General features: G+C 38.9%; 1 protein-coding gene across 3 annotated transcripts in view; it reads right to left on the reverse strand.

The window, feature by feature from the left end:
• The window catches only part of CAP2 (cyclase associated actin cytoskeleton regulatory protein 2), a gene marked incomplete at its 5' end in the record, with an annotated part of 105,785 nt that overhangs the window by 16,926 nt on the left and 71,520 nt on the right, over positions 1-17,339 (reverse strand). For 2 of the 3 annotated variants that reach the window (XM_082848804.1, XM_082848803.1), the window contains one exon: positions 12,553-12,658. The exons of the other annotated variant lie outside the window; for it this stretch is intronic. In XM_082848804.1, the coding sequence (XP_082704930.1) occupies positions 12,553-12,658 (106 nt within the window). The remainder of the gene's footprint in view (positions 1-12,552; positions 12,659-17,339) is intronic. 3 annotated transcript variants of the gene reach the window in all.

Below are 17,339 nucleotides of genomic sequence, written 5' to 3' on the forward strand. Positions count from 1 at the left end.
TTGCCAATGCTGTTTATTAGTTTTTCCAAAGATGAAGAATCTCAAATGATCTTAATGTAACATGGCACATAAACAGGATAATAATAAACCTCTCACATACCACAAAAGGAGGGAGGGATTAAAAGAAAGAACTACAGTTTCAGAACTAAAGACGAACTTTCTATATACATAAACTAGTTTTCATAGCAGTAAAAATACTTCACAAATTCATGGTTTAGGGTTTGTTTATATTTTAGCCATCAAAACTAGTTTCTATTTTCTGAAAGGTGTACTTAGATCAAGAACTTGGTGAAACTGATACATTTCCAAATTTGTCAATTTCTATAAGTATGTCCAAATTTTACATGCATATTTATACCACACTTTTGTTGGCAGACAACCATTTTCAAGAAAAAAGACTGCACATAAACAAACAGATAATCATCCTTTATACCTGAGTATAAACCAAAGTGAATTTGTGACTTTAATCTCTGTTCTCTTATTTCTATCACTTCCTATAATTTTTAGACTTCTGCCAATGAAAGCAAAGTTTCTGGGGGCCTTTCCAAGAAAACAGAATTGTTAAAAAATATTACAATGAAGAGCTATATAATATTTTAAGCATATGTTTATTAACAATTTTTAAAAAGTCAATTTAGGGAATATTTCCTATTTCATCTATGTTAACAGAATACTACTCGAATTTCAAGTTTCCATAAAAATACCAAGGGTACTTACATACCGTCAAAATAAAAAGATGGTCCCACAATTATGAAGGAAATGTAAGGCCCATTTTGATCACTTTTCTTCAGAGGCAAGACACCAGACTCCCTTAGCCCAAGACAGAGGTACAACAGGAAAGGTAATGAAAAACCCAAATCTCATGGTTTCGCCAATAACTTCTGATGGTTTCCTCATCCCCATTCTCCCCACCCTCCTGGGGTCTCTGTATGTTATTCCTTTGATAATCTGGAGAGATGGGAAATATGGTGGTAGATGAAAAAAGAACAAGAAACAAAGTCCCTTCAGAGAAGGAAAAACAGCTTTAAATTGGAAAACAGCCTGAGAACACCTTACACAGTCTATATCAGTTTGTGGAAACCAGTAACTTAGTGTTTTTATGCTTACTGTTTCCTAATTTATAGATCTGGATGTGGCCCTTCAAAAACCACAGGTGGTGATTCCTGTTGTACATGCCCAAAGCAGAGATGTTTGATAAAAGCAGACCAAGCCCTCAGAGCAGATTCCAGAGAATATGTTGAACACAACCTAATTTGCTCAAGTGACCCAGCTATTTTGCATAAATTGTCTTCATAAGTAGCTTTAATGATTGGTTTGGCCTATTTTTTGCTACTGCTCTGTGGACCAAGTCTAGGATTCCCAGATTGTTTTTTCTTCTTGTCTGCCAGCATTGGCAGCTTGAAAATATAATTTCTCATAAAAAAGGAAAGATAAAATTAAATTTTCCATGGGAAAAATTTCCAGAGTTAAAGATAGCAGAATATACCCAACAAAGAGACAAACTATAGATAGCCAACAGTTGTAAGACCAAGAGTGATGTGTGGCTTGAATTATCTGGACTGTGACTTCATTCGGCCAGAAAAGCCTAGATCTGAACACTCATTGAATTAAAGTTTCTGTTTTGCTTTTGGATTTTAGGATCATAGAGAAATAACTGTACTTCTTAAATTATCCATCCTTGGTAAACGGCAGCGGTGGGGAGTGAGGCAAAGTGAGAGCTGTTGTGAAGATGATTTACCTTTGGCTCTGTACTATTTACATTATTTACTTAGGAAAAAATAAAAACATAGAAGCATCAGCATCTTCCTGAGGTTTATAGCTGAGGTGCACGAAAGACAAAGTAACTTTTGCCTCAATTTCAGCTCCAAATTTTGCAGGAAAGGTCTGGGAAAGTGTCTGTGATTAGTTCAGCTTCTATCAAGGGTGCAACCTGGACCAATAAATCTGGACTTAGCTCTATGTTATACTCTATGAAGGGTTTCTTTTACCTTTAGAAGACAACCTGCACCTTCCCTCCATCCCTTCTTAAGAAAACCTTTTTACTTAATCTAATATTAGCTTGTATTTCCTGAGTTTATACCAACTGGGAATTAGGGGCATGCAGACGGCAAGGGACAAGTGCAGGGAAGGCATCGCCGTTGCCTATAAGAAAATGCATTGTACATTTCCATTACCATCATTTGATATAAGAAATAAAGGAACAGTATTTACGTGGCTCTTGAACAATGAACACAACCTGTAGTTAGTGGAATAAGCCTCTGGAAATTTCACTGTGAAGAAATGCAATTACCAATTACTGTGTTCAATTTAGCAAAAGTGTTTGGACATTGTCTGTACTTAAGGCCCTGTACCAGTCACTGCTGCAGACCCCATGCAGAATGAGAAAGAACCCTGCTTTCAATGAGCTCACAGCCTCACAGGAGAGAAAAGACACTTCCATTCTCCCTGACAGCAGGCAACTGGCTCTTAGCCTTCATGTTTCTGCTCAGGTTGTGCCTTTGTTTGGAAGGCTCTTCCCAACTTACTATCTGGAAAACTCTTACATACCTTTCAAGGCTCAACTCAAAGTTCTCTTCTTTCTGTAGGTTTTCTGGAACTCTCCTAAGAGGAAATTTTCTGTTTCTCTATTGCAAGGGCTCATTAGGAACCCCCTTATTATGATACTTCACATTATATCGTAATTATTTGTCTGTGAATTTGGGTTTGGTCATGTCTTGAGCCCGGGCTCTGAAGAGCCACTCATTATTCATCTTAATGTCACCAGTAATGCACCCAGTGCCTGAAACATGGTAGGTGCTTCATAAATATTTACCGAAATGAATAAGTAACTGCTTTATAAGGTAGAAAGTGCTAAGCATCATAAAAGAAGTACAGATTTTAAGAAGTACTACAGAGGTTCTGTGGAGGAAAAGGATAACTTCCAGCTTGGAAGGGCATGGTAATAAGCAAGGGAGGTCAGAGAGGCTTCTGGGAGACAAGACCATTCGAAATAGACCTTGAAGGATGGATGAGTCAGATTTGACACAGGGAAGCAAGAGGAAGGGGATTCCAGGAGGAGGGTACATGAAGATTGTCATTACAGCAAATAAATGCAACTGAATTGTTAGCAATCACACAAGAACTTACAGATCCATGTAAGTACTGTCTTTCAAAGCATTAGCTTCTGATGCGACACACTTGTTTAATAAAAAAATACCAGCATTCAAAACTTTCTTTTAGGACTGCCTTCAGACCTGTTAACAAAAACACACATACCAAGTAATCACTCATGCCTTTGTATTCTGCTCTTTTTGACTGGAAAGAGTTATTACTTGAATTAATCCTTCTCCAAAGAGGGTCCCAATGGCTTTTGGCCATTTGAAAAGATAAAATTCACTTGTGAGGAGGGAAGACTTGCTATCACGTAGTATCCTAAAAAGGATGGGCCCCAAATTTCAATTGCCATCGCCCTGCTCACTGGAGGTGGGGAGGGGCAGGGAGGTGGGTAACGCCACACAGCGCTGGCGGCAATTACTGGGAGGCCCAGCCTCCGGCAGTGGAGGCTCTGAGGCATTCCCCAGGGAGTTAAGAGGTTGGACCCAGAGGCACGGCACCTCAGGGATGAATGAAAACTAGGGGTGGAGGGGTGGCGGTGGGGCATTGTGGCTCGCTCTGGGCTAGGACTGACCACCGAGTTCAAAGTCTCCTCCTACCCAGGCACCCCCAGCTCTGCTCTGGGGAGCACCTCTGCCTGCATCTTTAAACCACAGCCTCCTGACTTTCCTAAGAGGGGTTGGAGGAGACAGTAGTCAACAGGACACCCCCAATTACACCACTGCCTTCAACACTATGCCTTAAAGAATATTAAATGAACACACCTTAATTAAAATATTCCCAAGGTGATGGTTTAAATAAATTAGGAACATTTATTAACTTGCTGGCCCCCAGGTTTAGAGAGTTTGAGTTCTTGGTTATAAAAAAGTCCTAGTAAATAAAATAACCTTCATCATTAAATTAGGCAGTTTTAAAAGCCACTACTGTGTGATTTACGGAGAGAATAAATACTCTAAAAACATCTATGTATTGTTATCAACTAGCAATAAAACTCAAAGGTATTTATGAGATAATAAAAATAGTCCTAAATATAAAAAGCTTGCTTACAGCTTCATAGTACAGCTAACTCTAAACTACTATGTATGAAATTGTAGATATTTATTTCTGACCTACACTTACTCTACTGAAGATATAGCAAAGGTAAAAATAAAACCCACAAATAATCCCCAGACTTCAAAAGGCAGAAATTGAAGCTATAAGCAATAATCCATCAAGTCAGACACCTGGTCCATAAGTAATGACGAGATCATTACACAAAATCTTTTTGCTCCATGATTCTGTAAAACTGCATCTACCTCCAGCCCTTCAGAAACTGCATTCTAAAAGTCAATAATAAGATAGATGTTGGCAGCCTTTTTCTAACCTTACCCTCCCCAGATTGTCACAGTTGATCAGCCAACCCATTGTTCTTAGAGCTTTGAGACCCTCAGCTCTTAGTTCTCCTCCTCTTTCTTGTCTTTGTCTCTTTGATTGATTTATTCCATTCTTTTTTTTTTTTTTTTTTTTTTTTTGCAGTACGCGGGCCTCTCACTGCTGTGGCCTCTCCTGTTGCAGAGCACAGGCTCCGAACGCGCAGGCTCAGCGGCCATGGCTCACAGGCCCAGCCACTCCGCGGCATGTGGGATCTTCCCGGACCGGGGCACGAACCCGTGTCCCCTGCATCGGCAGGCGGACTCTCAGCCACTGCGCCACCAGGGAAGCCTGATTTATTCCATTCTTAAGTAACAGTGTCCCCCCAGGTTTTATCCTTCATCATATTCTCTTTTTCTATCTTCTCTTCTGTTTAACTATCATCTCTAGGTCTCCCCCTTCAGTGAACTTCAGTCCTGCATTTCACCTGCCTGCTCCACCTCCCCATCTAGATGGACATCTCACCTGTGCCTCACATGCAACATGGTGAAAACTCAGGTGAATATTTCTTTTTTTTTTAAAGAACTTCAGACTTTGTAACTTCGAACTTTGTTTCTTTGTTTTTTGAACTTTTTTACTTTCTAAAAGTACAATTTGAACACAAATGAATACTTTTTTTTTTTTTTCTGGTGTGTGGGCCTCTTACTGTTGTGGCCTCTCCCGTTGTGGAGCACAGGCTCCGGACGCGCAGGCTCAGCGGCCATGGCTCACGAGCCCAGCCACTCCGCGGCATGTGGGATCTTCCCGGACCGGGGCACGAACCCATGTCCCCTGCATTGGTAGGCAGACTCTCAACCAGTGCGCCACCAGGGAAGCCCTCAGGTGAATATTTTCTTGCTTCTCTACCAGCTCCTCCTGTCGATATCCCTATTTTTATTGATGTTACTATTATTCTCCCAGACTTCCAGACTGGAAACTTTGAGTTTAGATTTGATTTCTCTCTCTCTTTTTGTCCTCCAACTCAGTGTCCATTTCATCTCTTGCATTCCATTGCCTTTGTTACACTCAAGGTCACATACTCATTATCCCATCCTTGGCATCCACTAAAGTCCCCTAACATGTATTAGGGCCTCTAGTCTCTCCCCTTTTCCATTTATCCTGAACAATTACTAGATTATTATTTATAGTGAGTAACTTTCTGCTTAAAAACCTATGGTGTACCCCTATGTTCAATGCACCATTATTTACAATAGCGAAGATATGGAAGCAACCTAAGTGTCCATCAACAGGTGAATGGGTAAAGAAGATGTGGTAAGAAGAAGATATCAAGTATATACAATGGAATATTACTCAGCCATAAAAAATGAAATCTTGGGACTTCCCTGGTGGTCCAGTGGGTAAGACTCCACACTCCCAAGGCAGGGGCCCAGGTTCAATCCCTGGTCAGGGAACTAGATCCCACATGCATGCCACAAGTAAGACCCGGCACAGCCAAAATAAATAATAAATAAATAAATATTAAAAAAATGAAATCTTGCCATTTGTGACAACATGGATGGATCTAGAGGGTATTATGCTAAGTGAAATAAGTTAGAGTAAGAAAATACCATATGATCTCACTTATATGTGGAATCTAAAAAACCAACCAAACAATCATACAAAACAAAATGAAACAGACTTATAGATACAGAGAAAAAAACGGGTAGTTGCCAGAGGGGAGGGGGATAGTGGTAGGCAAAATCAGTGAAGAGGGTTAAGAGGTACAAACTTACAGTTATAAAATAAATAAGCCACAGGGATGTAATATGCAGCATAAGGAATATGGTTAATAATATTGTAATAACTTTAGGAAATGATAGTTACTAGACTTATTGTGGTGAACATTTCGTAATGTATGCAAAGGTCAAATCACTGTGTAATACACCTGCAACTACCATAATATTGTACATCAACTTTATTTCAATTAAAAAAAAAGCCTGTGGGGAAGGAAAAAACCCTGCACACCACATATGGACCCATCTTCTTAGGATAACACGTAAGGATTCCACCATATGGCCCCAATTTGCCTTTCTGGCCTCATCTCTTGCCATGTTCAGCTCTGCAAAACTAACAGCTTTTCTGTCAAAGTACTTAGTTCATGTCCTTTGTGCCCAATTCTCTGCTGAATTCTCAGCTAAGAACTGCCCTTTCCTTTACTGTCTGCCTAGGGAACTCCTACTGTCCTTCAAGACCCAAATTAGTACACCTGAAACTAATATAATATTATAAATCGACCACACTTCAATAAAAACAAAACAAAACCAAAAACCATAACAAAACAAAACAAGACTCATACCAAATGTAGCCCTTTGTTGCCCTTCCTGCCCACCCAGAAGTCTAATTAGCAAGGTTTATTTTCCAACATGGCCTTGTATTGTTATTTATTTTTTTGCATTGTAATTAAAACCTGATGCTTGATGGCAGAAACTGGAGCATTAATACAATGTCTGGTGTGTACTTTGTACAAGGTGGGTATCCAATAAATGGTTATTAAGTAAATGAATTACTAAACAAATGAATGAGTAAAAACTAATGGTCTTCCTTGAGTCTCCCACAAATTGGACTCCTTTGGTCCAGCATGACTATACTAGAGCAGTGCTTTTCAAATTTTAATATGCATATAAATCACCTGGGGAAATCTTGTTAAAATGCAGGTTCTGATTCAGGAGGTCTGGGGTGATGTTTGAGATTCTGCATTTCTAACAAGTCTCCAGATTGCTGCTGGCCCAAGAACCACACTGTACTACGGGATTGAGTATTCCTTCCATGTCTTCCTGGTCTATGTAAGCATCGTGTTTCTGCTTACCTCTAGCATGCTATTCACCCTATTCTATCACGTTGTATCATTTTTATGTTCTTCGGCTAGAATGTAAGTTTCTGTGGACAGGAACTGTGTCTACTGTGTCACGTACCCATCTTTGTATTCTCAGCACCTTGCTGACAAGCTGGTGCACAGAAGGTGGGCGCCTAAGCTACATTTGTTTAATTTCTGTAGTCTCTTTCAGGCTGAGCTCAGAGCTGTTTCCAACCTAACTTCATTATCTGTGTGTTTAGAGCTCCTTTGTTAGTCAACAACACCCCTAACTCCCTCTGAGCAGTCTGGATCTCTTCCAGAGGAGAACGAAAGGAACTGTCTACCCAAAGCCCCCAAAGGGAGCTAAAAACCCAGGAGGGATGACTAGACTGACCACCGATATGGTCAGGTAGACTGGAGAGACCCACTCTCCGTAGACCTATAGAGGTAGACCTCTAGTAGTCTAGACCTATAGAGGTAGACCTCTAGTGGTCTAGACAAACAACACACCAGCTGAGGTTTCACCTATTCACCTTGATTAATAAACCTAAGGCACAGGTTTGGTACAAGTTCTAAATGAAAATTTTGATATAAAAGATTGAGGACAGTTTTTGCTTGTAAAAATCAAGAGGAAACCAGAGAGGCCAGAAGACTTGAAAACTTACGAGACATACATATTTAATCATGTGCTACAGAGTCTACATTATTTATGAGTCAGGATACCCTCTGGCTGTGTTTTAATTTGATCACCAGCAAACTGTTAAACTTTTGCTTTGTTGATGGACATTTGGCCTTTACATTGAGAAACAGACTGAAAAGAAATATCTACCTGGAGGAAAAGGAGTGATGATAGAGCCCTGCTTTGAGAAAAATCAAACCCCGCCTTGTCTATAATTGTGACCACTCCCAGTGATTTCATTTACTGGAGGTTCAGGAGAGGTTAGGATGGATGACAACTGGTGTATAGATTTTAAAAATCCACATTATCAGTAGAAAGAATTACATCACCACAACGTGAGACTTTATACACATCCATCTATGTGTAGTTTTACTCTATTCTACAAATAATTATACCCTGGCTATTCTCAAAACTAATTTGGAAAGACACATAAAAGGACAAAAATATGTCAACAAATTTCACACCAGAAAGTTAAGAAAACAACTACACTGTATCCTATTCATAGAACTATCTTCATGACCTTTTCCTGGCCAGATCTACAGAGAATAGAATAAAAGTTGGAATGCTGATCTGGACAATTCATAAAAAGAATCAGTTATTGCGGTCATTATAAGCGTAAAGATCAGGCCTCTGTCTTTCAGCTTAAGTTATCTGATTTGCAGGAACTGCCAACGAATATTACAAATCTGACCAACTGCAAGGGATGATAAATAATAGTGTCTCTACTGGGTTCCTGCCAAGAGATCAATTTATTCAACAAAGTGCATTTGAAACCCAGGGCTGAGGAAACTGTAAATTAATATGGAAAAGGGTTCCCAATAATTAAACTAACTGAAAACTGCAAGTCATTTCTGGTACAGAGTCTTTCCAGTCCATGGTCATGTGAAAAAAAGCTGACCGAATGAGAAGATTCCATTTACCACAGTAAATGTAACAAGAAATTCCAGATAGATTACTCCACAGCTGCTTCCTCCCCCAAAACGCACCCACCCTGACGCCAGCACACTTGTGCACACACATGGACCCTCTCTCCAATCACTGTCCTGAAAAATTGCTGGCCTCAAAGATTTACATTTTGTGGAACAACTGAAGGGCACAACAGTTGCCTGGCACAGCTGCAGTCTGAACACAAAGGAGGTGGGAACAGCAAGTTCAGTTCCAACTGTTAACTCAAGGGAAAGAGCATTTCTCAGAGCAATGCAAGCTTGGAAACTCAGTCTAGAGCAGCATGCTGTTGGTCACTAACATCCCATAGAGCTCAAATCTCAAAATCCAATTTGAAAATAAAGAAAACAATGGTTACTCAAAATACTTGAGCTGTTAAGTCGCCATAAGCTTCTTGACTTTGTCCATTGAGATGGAATGCATTTCTTAAAACTTCTGAATATTGTAGTGACAATGAGTGCCAACACCCCACCCTTCTGCATACTTTTTGCAGACTTGTGATAAGTGGGCAAATAAATGAAATGATTTTTATTTTTTTTTCCTCCCAAAAGCTATTTGATCAGATAATTCTAACAGCCTTTTCCCTCTTTGCAATAACGCTGTGATACTGGCTGTAATTGTTTATGAGTTATTTTGCTGGTATGTCAACAGGCCATAGTAAATGAGAAGAAATCAGTTTGATTTATTCTAGGGATTATGTTTTGGAATCTTTCATATAGTTTTTACTAATTTAGATTTAAAATGAAAAACTATAATTTTTATGATATACTTTGTAATAGTTTTCTTTAACCCCAAACTTTAGAAGAAGAAGATAAAAATATTAGGAAATATATTTCTATGCATATATCTTAAAGTTTGTCAAAAGATTTTGTATATATGATGTTATCACTGAACCAACATTTTCTTACATAATCATTCCTCACTTTTAATATCTGGCCAAAACTTTATCATACTACTTTCCCATGAAAGAAGTGAAGTAGATGCTCTGCTTTATAACGATACCATTTTAAACAGAATTTGCCCACATCATAACATGTGCTCAATAAATAATAGCTGTCATTATTACCATGGCGATCCACACCTCCTAATGTATGCTGTAAGGGTTATATTACAGCTGTCATTATTACCATGGCAATCCACACCTCCTAATGTATGCTGTAAGGGTTATATTTTATATAAATAAATAAATATTTATATTTATATAACATTTATGTTCTATAACATGTTTTTCAAAATGCGGGATGTGACCCATTAGTGGATCACGGAATCAATTTAGTGGGTCTCAGCCAGGATTTTATTTAAAAATGAAGTAAAACACAAAAGAAAATATCTGAATTCCACGTGGTGGAAGAAAGTACTGTTTTGTGAAACTTGTTTTAGTATTGTGAGAAGGGTGTGTGTGTGTGTGTGTGTAAAATACATTTCTCACTATGGGTTGCCTTTAAAAGTTTCAAACTCATTGTTACAAAGCATATATTTCTAACGAACATGATGAAAAGATAGGTGTTCACTCTAGAACAAAGGAAAACAACTACATTTATCTGTAATAATCGATCCTTCTTTTTTACATTCAAAACATAATTACTCAGCTTTGTACATTGCATTAAAGGTATTCAAACCATTTAAAAAGTAATTTTCTATTCATTTTCCATGGGCACTATTGGAGACTTAATAGGTCAATGTCTGCTGATATGATTATTTTCCACAAATGGATTCTCATTCCTTTTCCATTTTTCTATCATGAAATAATAAGACATCCAAGGACTCTTGATGTTTAGTTTTCTGTTTTGTCATGATGTCCTATCTCCATGGCAAACATGTGACAATTCCCCTTTATGACAAATTGATCTATAACAAAACAGCATCTCATTTGAAATGTATGAAAAATAATTCCAATTAGTCTACACAAAGACCCACCTACCTCCACACATACCCTTCCATATTAAAACCCTTCAAATGTTTATGAACTCTCTTTACAGAATCATAATGTTGTGGGCAGAAGAAAAATAATCAACTTACTGTATCTTGCATTTCTTATGGAGAAAACAGGCAAAGTAGAAAATAAAAAGAAGCATCAGTCTTTAGTGGTCAGTGTTAACATTTGTACCACAAGTGTTGGGAACAAGTGTAGAAGTCCTACACTGCTTTGAAAAACCACAAACTCTGCCTTGGTATAAAGCCCATGCTACTGAAAGCAACGTTCTGCGTGAAGGTTAGCTGCTGGTTATGACTGTGGGGAGAGTGAGGGTTCTACCTTTAAACTGAGTTCACAAATATGCCACTTCATCTTCCCAACATTTACTCTGGTTAGACCATCCACTGTGACAACTGAAAGGTAACATTCATTTCTAATGGACTGAAGTTTCCACGGGAAGCCTTTTTATAGCAAGTGCAGAGATTTTAAAGAGCACGGACGATCCTAAGTACCCTAATTCACGATTTAGTTCAAACTACTTACTGAGTACTTACTCCATGCCAGGCACTATGCGAGGGGCTGGAGACAGAGATGAGTTTCCAATCCAGTGGGAGAGCTCCATAAACACACAAACAATTACAATTCTATATGTAAAGGGATATGACTGAGGTATACTGAAGATATGAAGGAGGCATAGAGGAGAGCCATCAAACCAGATGGGGCACCAGGGAGATCAATGGAAGTTTCTTTCTTTTTTTTTTTTTTTTTGGGGGGGGGGGGCTAAGCTGTGTAGCTTGCAGGATCTTAGTTCCCTGACCAGGGATTGAACCCAAGCCCATGGCAGTGAAAGCACCAAGTCCTAACCAGTGGACCATCAGGGAACTGCCCTCAATGGAAGTTTCTTAAAGAGATGATGTTGAAACTGAGTCTTGGGGAAGAGGGTTCCCCAGGGAACTCAGGTCATACAGCATGATATATGTTCAGGACATCACAATAAAGGTTAAACAACATGAGACTTGCAAATTTTGAAACAATGACATTTTGATTCGGTTCATTCTAAGCACTGCATGTGTTCAGAATTCCACAAGTAGTTTGGTAGTGCTGGGCCAGTGAGACGGGGAAGACAGGAGAGACAAGGTGAAGAGGAAGGCAAAAGTCAGATTAGAATCTCATGTGGGAATTCAAGTCGGAACAGACACAGCTGGGATTTTATCCTAGGACTAGGATACCATTCAAAGCACTAGGATTACCGAAGTATTGAAACATATTACTTAGTAAATTTTAAAATGCCAAAAGGGAAATTTAAAACATTTAAAAAACATTCTATTCATAATTCTATCTTCTTAAAATTATAACTATTTTCAAATCTTCTTGTTTCCTTCGATTTTACTCACAGTTTCTTAATACGTATGCCGTCTTAGTGCTCATAACTTTTGCATTCTACTTTATCACTTAACATTGACTGGTAAATCATTTCCCATGTAACCACCATATGTGGTATCGTAATGACCCCAGAGTATTTCACTGGGTTCTTCTGACAACTCAACCATTTTCTTTTTCTGTGTCATATAGGTAGTTTCCAGACTTTCCTATGACAATGGCATTTTCATAAGCAGCTTCTGCATGTATATTTTATCTTATGTTTTCCTTGAGGTAAATTCTAAAATTGCCAGGCTACCAAGAATGAATAGTTTTATGACCTTTTGTTACTCAGGTGGAAGAGGGCTGAGTACTTACTGTTTTGCTCCAAGTAAGGCCTGCAGTGTGGTGTTCCTTGATGTATGCTTGAAGCTCACTCCATATGTTCAAATACGACTTTACCCAATCCACATGGCGTAAATCACTTTGTCATAAAAGAGAGTGGAAGAGAGTGGATTTAGGATCTATTTAAAGACATTGGGGAGCACATGGCAATCCAATAACTAAGGCTCCAGATGACCCTGGAACAACTGTCTTTCTAGACCAGTCAGTGTGGACTGATTCTGAAAAGAACCTTGAAAGGATGGTGGTCCTGGTTTCCCCTGAGAGGAGCTGAGTGCCCTGAGCTCCAGTGCGGAGCGGAGAGGCCCACAGAGAGAGCATCCACCAAACTTAGTCAGCTCATCCTCGTGTCATCTCTCACGGGGAGATGAACATGGAGGGGAGACCATTTCTCCCTGTACTGCTTCTGATGCAAAATGAAAAACAATGCACTTTCGGGCAGGAGAATGGTACAGAAAAGAAAAAACGTCCTTTGGTTTGTTTTCTAATAATTTGTGGAATTATTCGGTTGAAAGTATAACCAAATTGGAGAATTCTGGGCTGATACGGAAAGTTGTTATAGTAAGAAAAATGACTTCCTACAAATGGGTAACACTCAATACTTCTAAAGGGACAGTCACTTAAATTACTTCAATTTGATACTCATAATGACAAATGCAAGTGAGGCAGGGCATGACTGGTATTTTTATTCCAATTTTACTGAACCAAGAAGTGGTAAAATGTTAATCCAACTTTTAAAGCTGGATTAATATACAGGATTGGGAGAACTGTTAGAAATATTAAATTTATAGGTAGGCAAAAATAGTTGCATTTCCTTTGGATTATGTCCACTCACACATTTTTTCCTACTTTGAATAAAGTAGTGGTAAATGAGAAAATGATGAAATTTCAGTTAAAAAAATTTAATCACAAACCTGGGCCATTAATCTGAAGACAATCACGGAAGGAAATCTCTATTATTCAAGCTCTTGTCAGTAATGACTTGTCTCTGGACATATCTTGTTTTCCTTGAAAAGCTCTGAGTACCAAGAGCATGTTTAGAATCCCATTGTATTAAGTCATGCCATTTAAGAAAAGGGAAATGGGGAACTGAAGTCGTAATTAGCTGCCCCTCAAAGAGGAAAAACATGAGTGTGATTTTGTTCTACATCTTTAGATTTACTGACTATAATGATCAAATCTATGAAATATTTCATTGTCACTTTCTCACTTTTACAATCAAAACCCAAACCCATATATTTATATATATGGTCATTTAATACATACATGTGCATATGTACAGGTGTATGTACATACAACACACGTCTGTAGGCATTCTAGAAAAAGCAGGCTGCACGTTCAGTACACTTCTATTAAAAAGTTTAACAAAGGATAAAGTCCAAACCTGCATAGGCAAATTCATTTTTCTTTTAACTATTACAGTATGATTTTAACTTGAAGAAAGTTCTAGCATAACTTGTAATAAGGCATAACACTATGGTGCCTTTTAACCTGAAGTCAGTTTCTAAGAGACAACAAATTGAGAAGGACTCAACTCTACCTCCAGAGCTGCAAACCCAGCCTCCGTTCCACTTCCCCTGTAAGAAGCTATGGGAAGGACGTGTGACTCTTAATGATTATGACTCAGAGAGGTCTTACCTCTAGAAAGTCAAAATAATTAACCTGCTCTATTCATTTATTGAAAAAGAGCCAAGCAACCAGCCAAGCCAGTCGAAAAGGTTGCACAGATGCAGAGTCCACTGGCCACAGCCCTTCTGTGCAAACCACAAGGAAGCCTGCCTTTCACCTCCTCCACCCACGGGCCTGTCTGTCAGGTAGGCAGCAATGAGCCTGCCTCACTGGCGATGCCTCATCAATGAGTCTGCAACACCCCACAGCCCTCACTGAGCTCACACAGAAGGAAGACACAGCCGGCTTGGGTGCACCCATAAATGGGTGTTGAGTGACTGGTTGTGGAGTATTGGGCTTGCTTTGGGTTATCGATCCTGGAAGCTCACCGGTGACTTGGGACTGGTCTGGCTACTTGTGGAAGTGAGGTGAATAAATCCACACCCGTGGCTGCATTTCCTCAGCATGTTACACACTCTTCAGGTAGTCCATTAAGTTTAAGTGAACTGTCCTTGATGCTGTCAGAAGTACATTTTCTACTTAATAGCCGACATTGAGGACCAAATACTATACTCTCTTTGTATATGTACAAAAAAGTGGAAACCCCCAACCCTCTTGGCTATACTACCACCTGGGGAGAATCACTCACACCCATGGGCCCAAGATACACTCAAGTAGGGACTGGGAGGAGAACAGGAGCTGATGAACTGAGATAAAAACAAAAATGGCCTCCAAGGGTGATACGCAAAACGGCAGAGACTTTGGTGTCTTGAATAGGCACCTCTGTATATTCCGAGAAAGGACTAGGTAAAGAGGTCTTTTATGATGTTGCAGTCGTCATGGGCTGTTCATGCTGACATATTTTTGCAACTTAAGCTTGTTCCTTCCTGAACTGCTATTTTTATGTGAGCAGAGCAGATTGTCTTGCATTTCATTTTTTTTTCTTTTTTAAAATTTTTAAATAGATCTTTATTGGAGTATAATTGCTTCACAATTCTGTGTTAGTTTCTGTTGTACAACAAAGTGAATCAGCCATGTGCATACATATATCCCCATATCCCCTCGCTCTTGCGTCTCCCTCCCACCCTCCCTAACCCAACTCTCTAGGTCATGGCAAAGCACCGAGCTGATCTCCCTGTGCTATGCTTCTGCTTCCCACTAGCTATTTTACATTTGGTAGTGTATATATGTCCATGCTACTCTCACTTCGCCCCAGCTTCCCCCTCCCCCGCTGTGTCCTCAAGTCCATTCTCTATGACTATGTTTTTATTCCTGCCCTGCCACTAGGTTCATCAGTACCATTTTTTATCTTTCATTTTTTTTGATTCCACATATACATGCCAGCATACAGTGTTTTGTTTTTCTCTTTCTGACTTACTTCACTCTGTATGACAGACTCTGGGTCCATCCATCTCACTACAAATAACTCCATTTCATATCTTTTTATGGCTGAGTAATATTCCATTGTATATATGTGCCACATCTTCTTTATCCATGCACCTGTCCATGGACATTTAGGTTGGTTCCATGTCCTGGCTATTGTAAATAGTGCTGCGATGAACACTGTTGTACATGTCTTTTTTTGAATTATGGTTTTCTCAGGGTATATGCCCAGTAGTGGGATTGCTGAGTCATATGGTAGTTCTAGTTTTAGTTTTTTAAGGAACCTCTATACTGTTCTCCATAGTGGTTGTATCAATTTACATTCCCACCAACAGTACAGGAGGGTTCTCCTTTCACCACACCCTTTCTAGCATTTATTCCTTCTAGATTTTTTGATAATGGCCATTCTGACTGGTGTGAAGTGATACCTCATTGTAGGTTTGATTTGAATTTCTCTAATAATTAGTGATGTTGAGCATCTTTTCATGTGCCTCTTGGCCATCTGTATGTTTTCTTTGGTGAAATGTCTATTTAGGTGTTCTGCCCATTTTTAAATTGAATTGTTTGTTTTTTTTGACATTGAGCTCCATGAGCTGGTTGTATATTTTGGAGATTAATCCTTTGTCTGTTGTTTCATTTGCAAATATTTTCTCCCATTCTGAGGGTTGTCTTTTTGTCTTGTTTATGGTTTCCTTTGCTGTGCAAAAGCTTTTAAGTTTCATTAGGTCCCATTTGTTTATTTTTGTTTTTATTTTCATTACTCTAGGAGGTGGGTCAAAAAAGATCTTGCTGTGGTTTATGTCAAAGAGTGTTTTTCCTATGTTTTCTCCTAAGAGTTTTATAGTGTCTGGTCTTACATTTAGGTCTTTAATTCATTTGGAGTTTATTTTTGTGTATGGTGTTAGGGAGTGTTCTAATTTCATTCTTTTACATGTAGCTGTTCAGTTTTCCCAGCACCACTTATTGAAGAGACTGTCTTTTCCCCACTGTATGTTTTTGCCTCCTTTGTCATAAATTAGGTGACCATAGGTGTGTGGGTTTACCTCTGGGCTTTCTATCCTGTACCATTGATCTACATTTCTGTTTTTGTGCCAGTACCATACTGTCTTGATTACTGTAGCTTTGCAGTATAATTTGAAGTCAGGGAGCCTGATTCCTCTGGCGCCATTTTTCTTTTTCAAGATTGCTTTGGCTATTTGGGGTCTTTTGTGTTTCCATACAAATTGTAAAATTTTTTGTTCTAATTCTGTGACGAATGCCATTGGTAGTTTGATAGGGATTGCACTGAGTCTTTAGATTGCTTTGGGTAGTATAGTCATTTTCACAATATTGATACTTCCAATCCAAGAACATGGTATATTTCTCCATCTGTTTATGTCATCTTTGATTTCCTTCATCAGTGTTTTATAGTTTTCTGAGTACAAGTCTTTCGCCTCCTTAGGTAGGTTTATTCCTAGGTATTTTATTCGTTTTGTTGTGATGGCAAATGGGATTGTTTCCTTAATTTCTCTTTCTGATTTTTTGTTGTTAGTGTATAGGAATGCCAGAGATTTCTGTGCATTAATTCTGTATCCTGCAACCTTACCAAATTCATTGATTAGTCCTAGTAGTTTTCTGGTGGCATCTTTAGGATTCTCTATGTATAGTATCATGTCATTTGCAAACAGTGACAGTTTTACTTCTTCTTTTCCAATTTGTATTCCTTTTATTTCTTTTTCTTCCCTGACTGCCATGGCTAAGACTTTCAAAACTATGCTGAATAAGAGTGGCAA

The sequence above is a fragment of the Leucopleurus acutus genome (assembly GCF_964270905.1).
Source record: "Leucopleurus acutus genome assembly, chromosome: 10".
NCBI classification, from domain to species: Eukaryota; Metazoa; Chordata; class Mammalia; order Artiodactyla; family Delphinidae; genus Leucopleurus; species Leucopleurus acutus.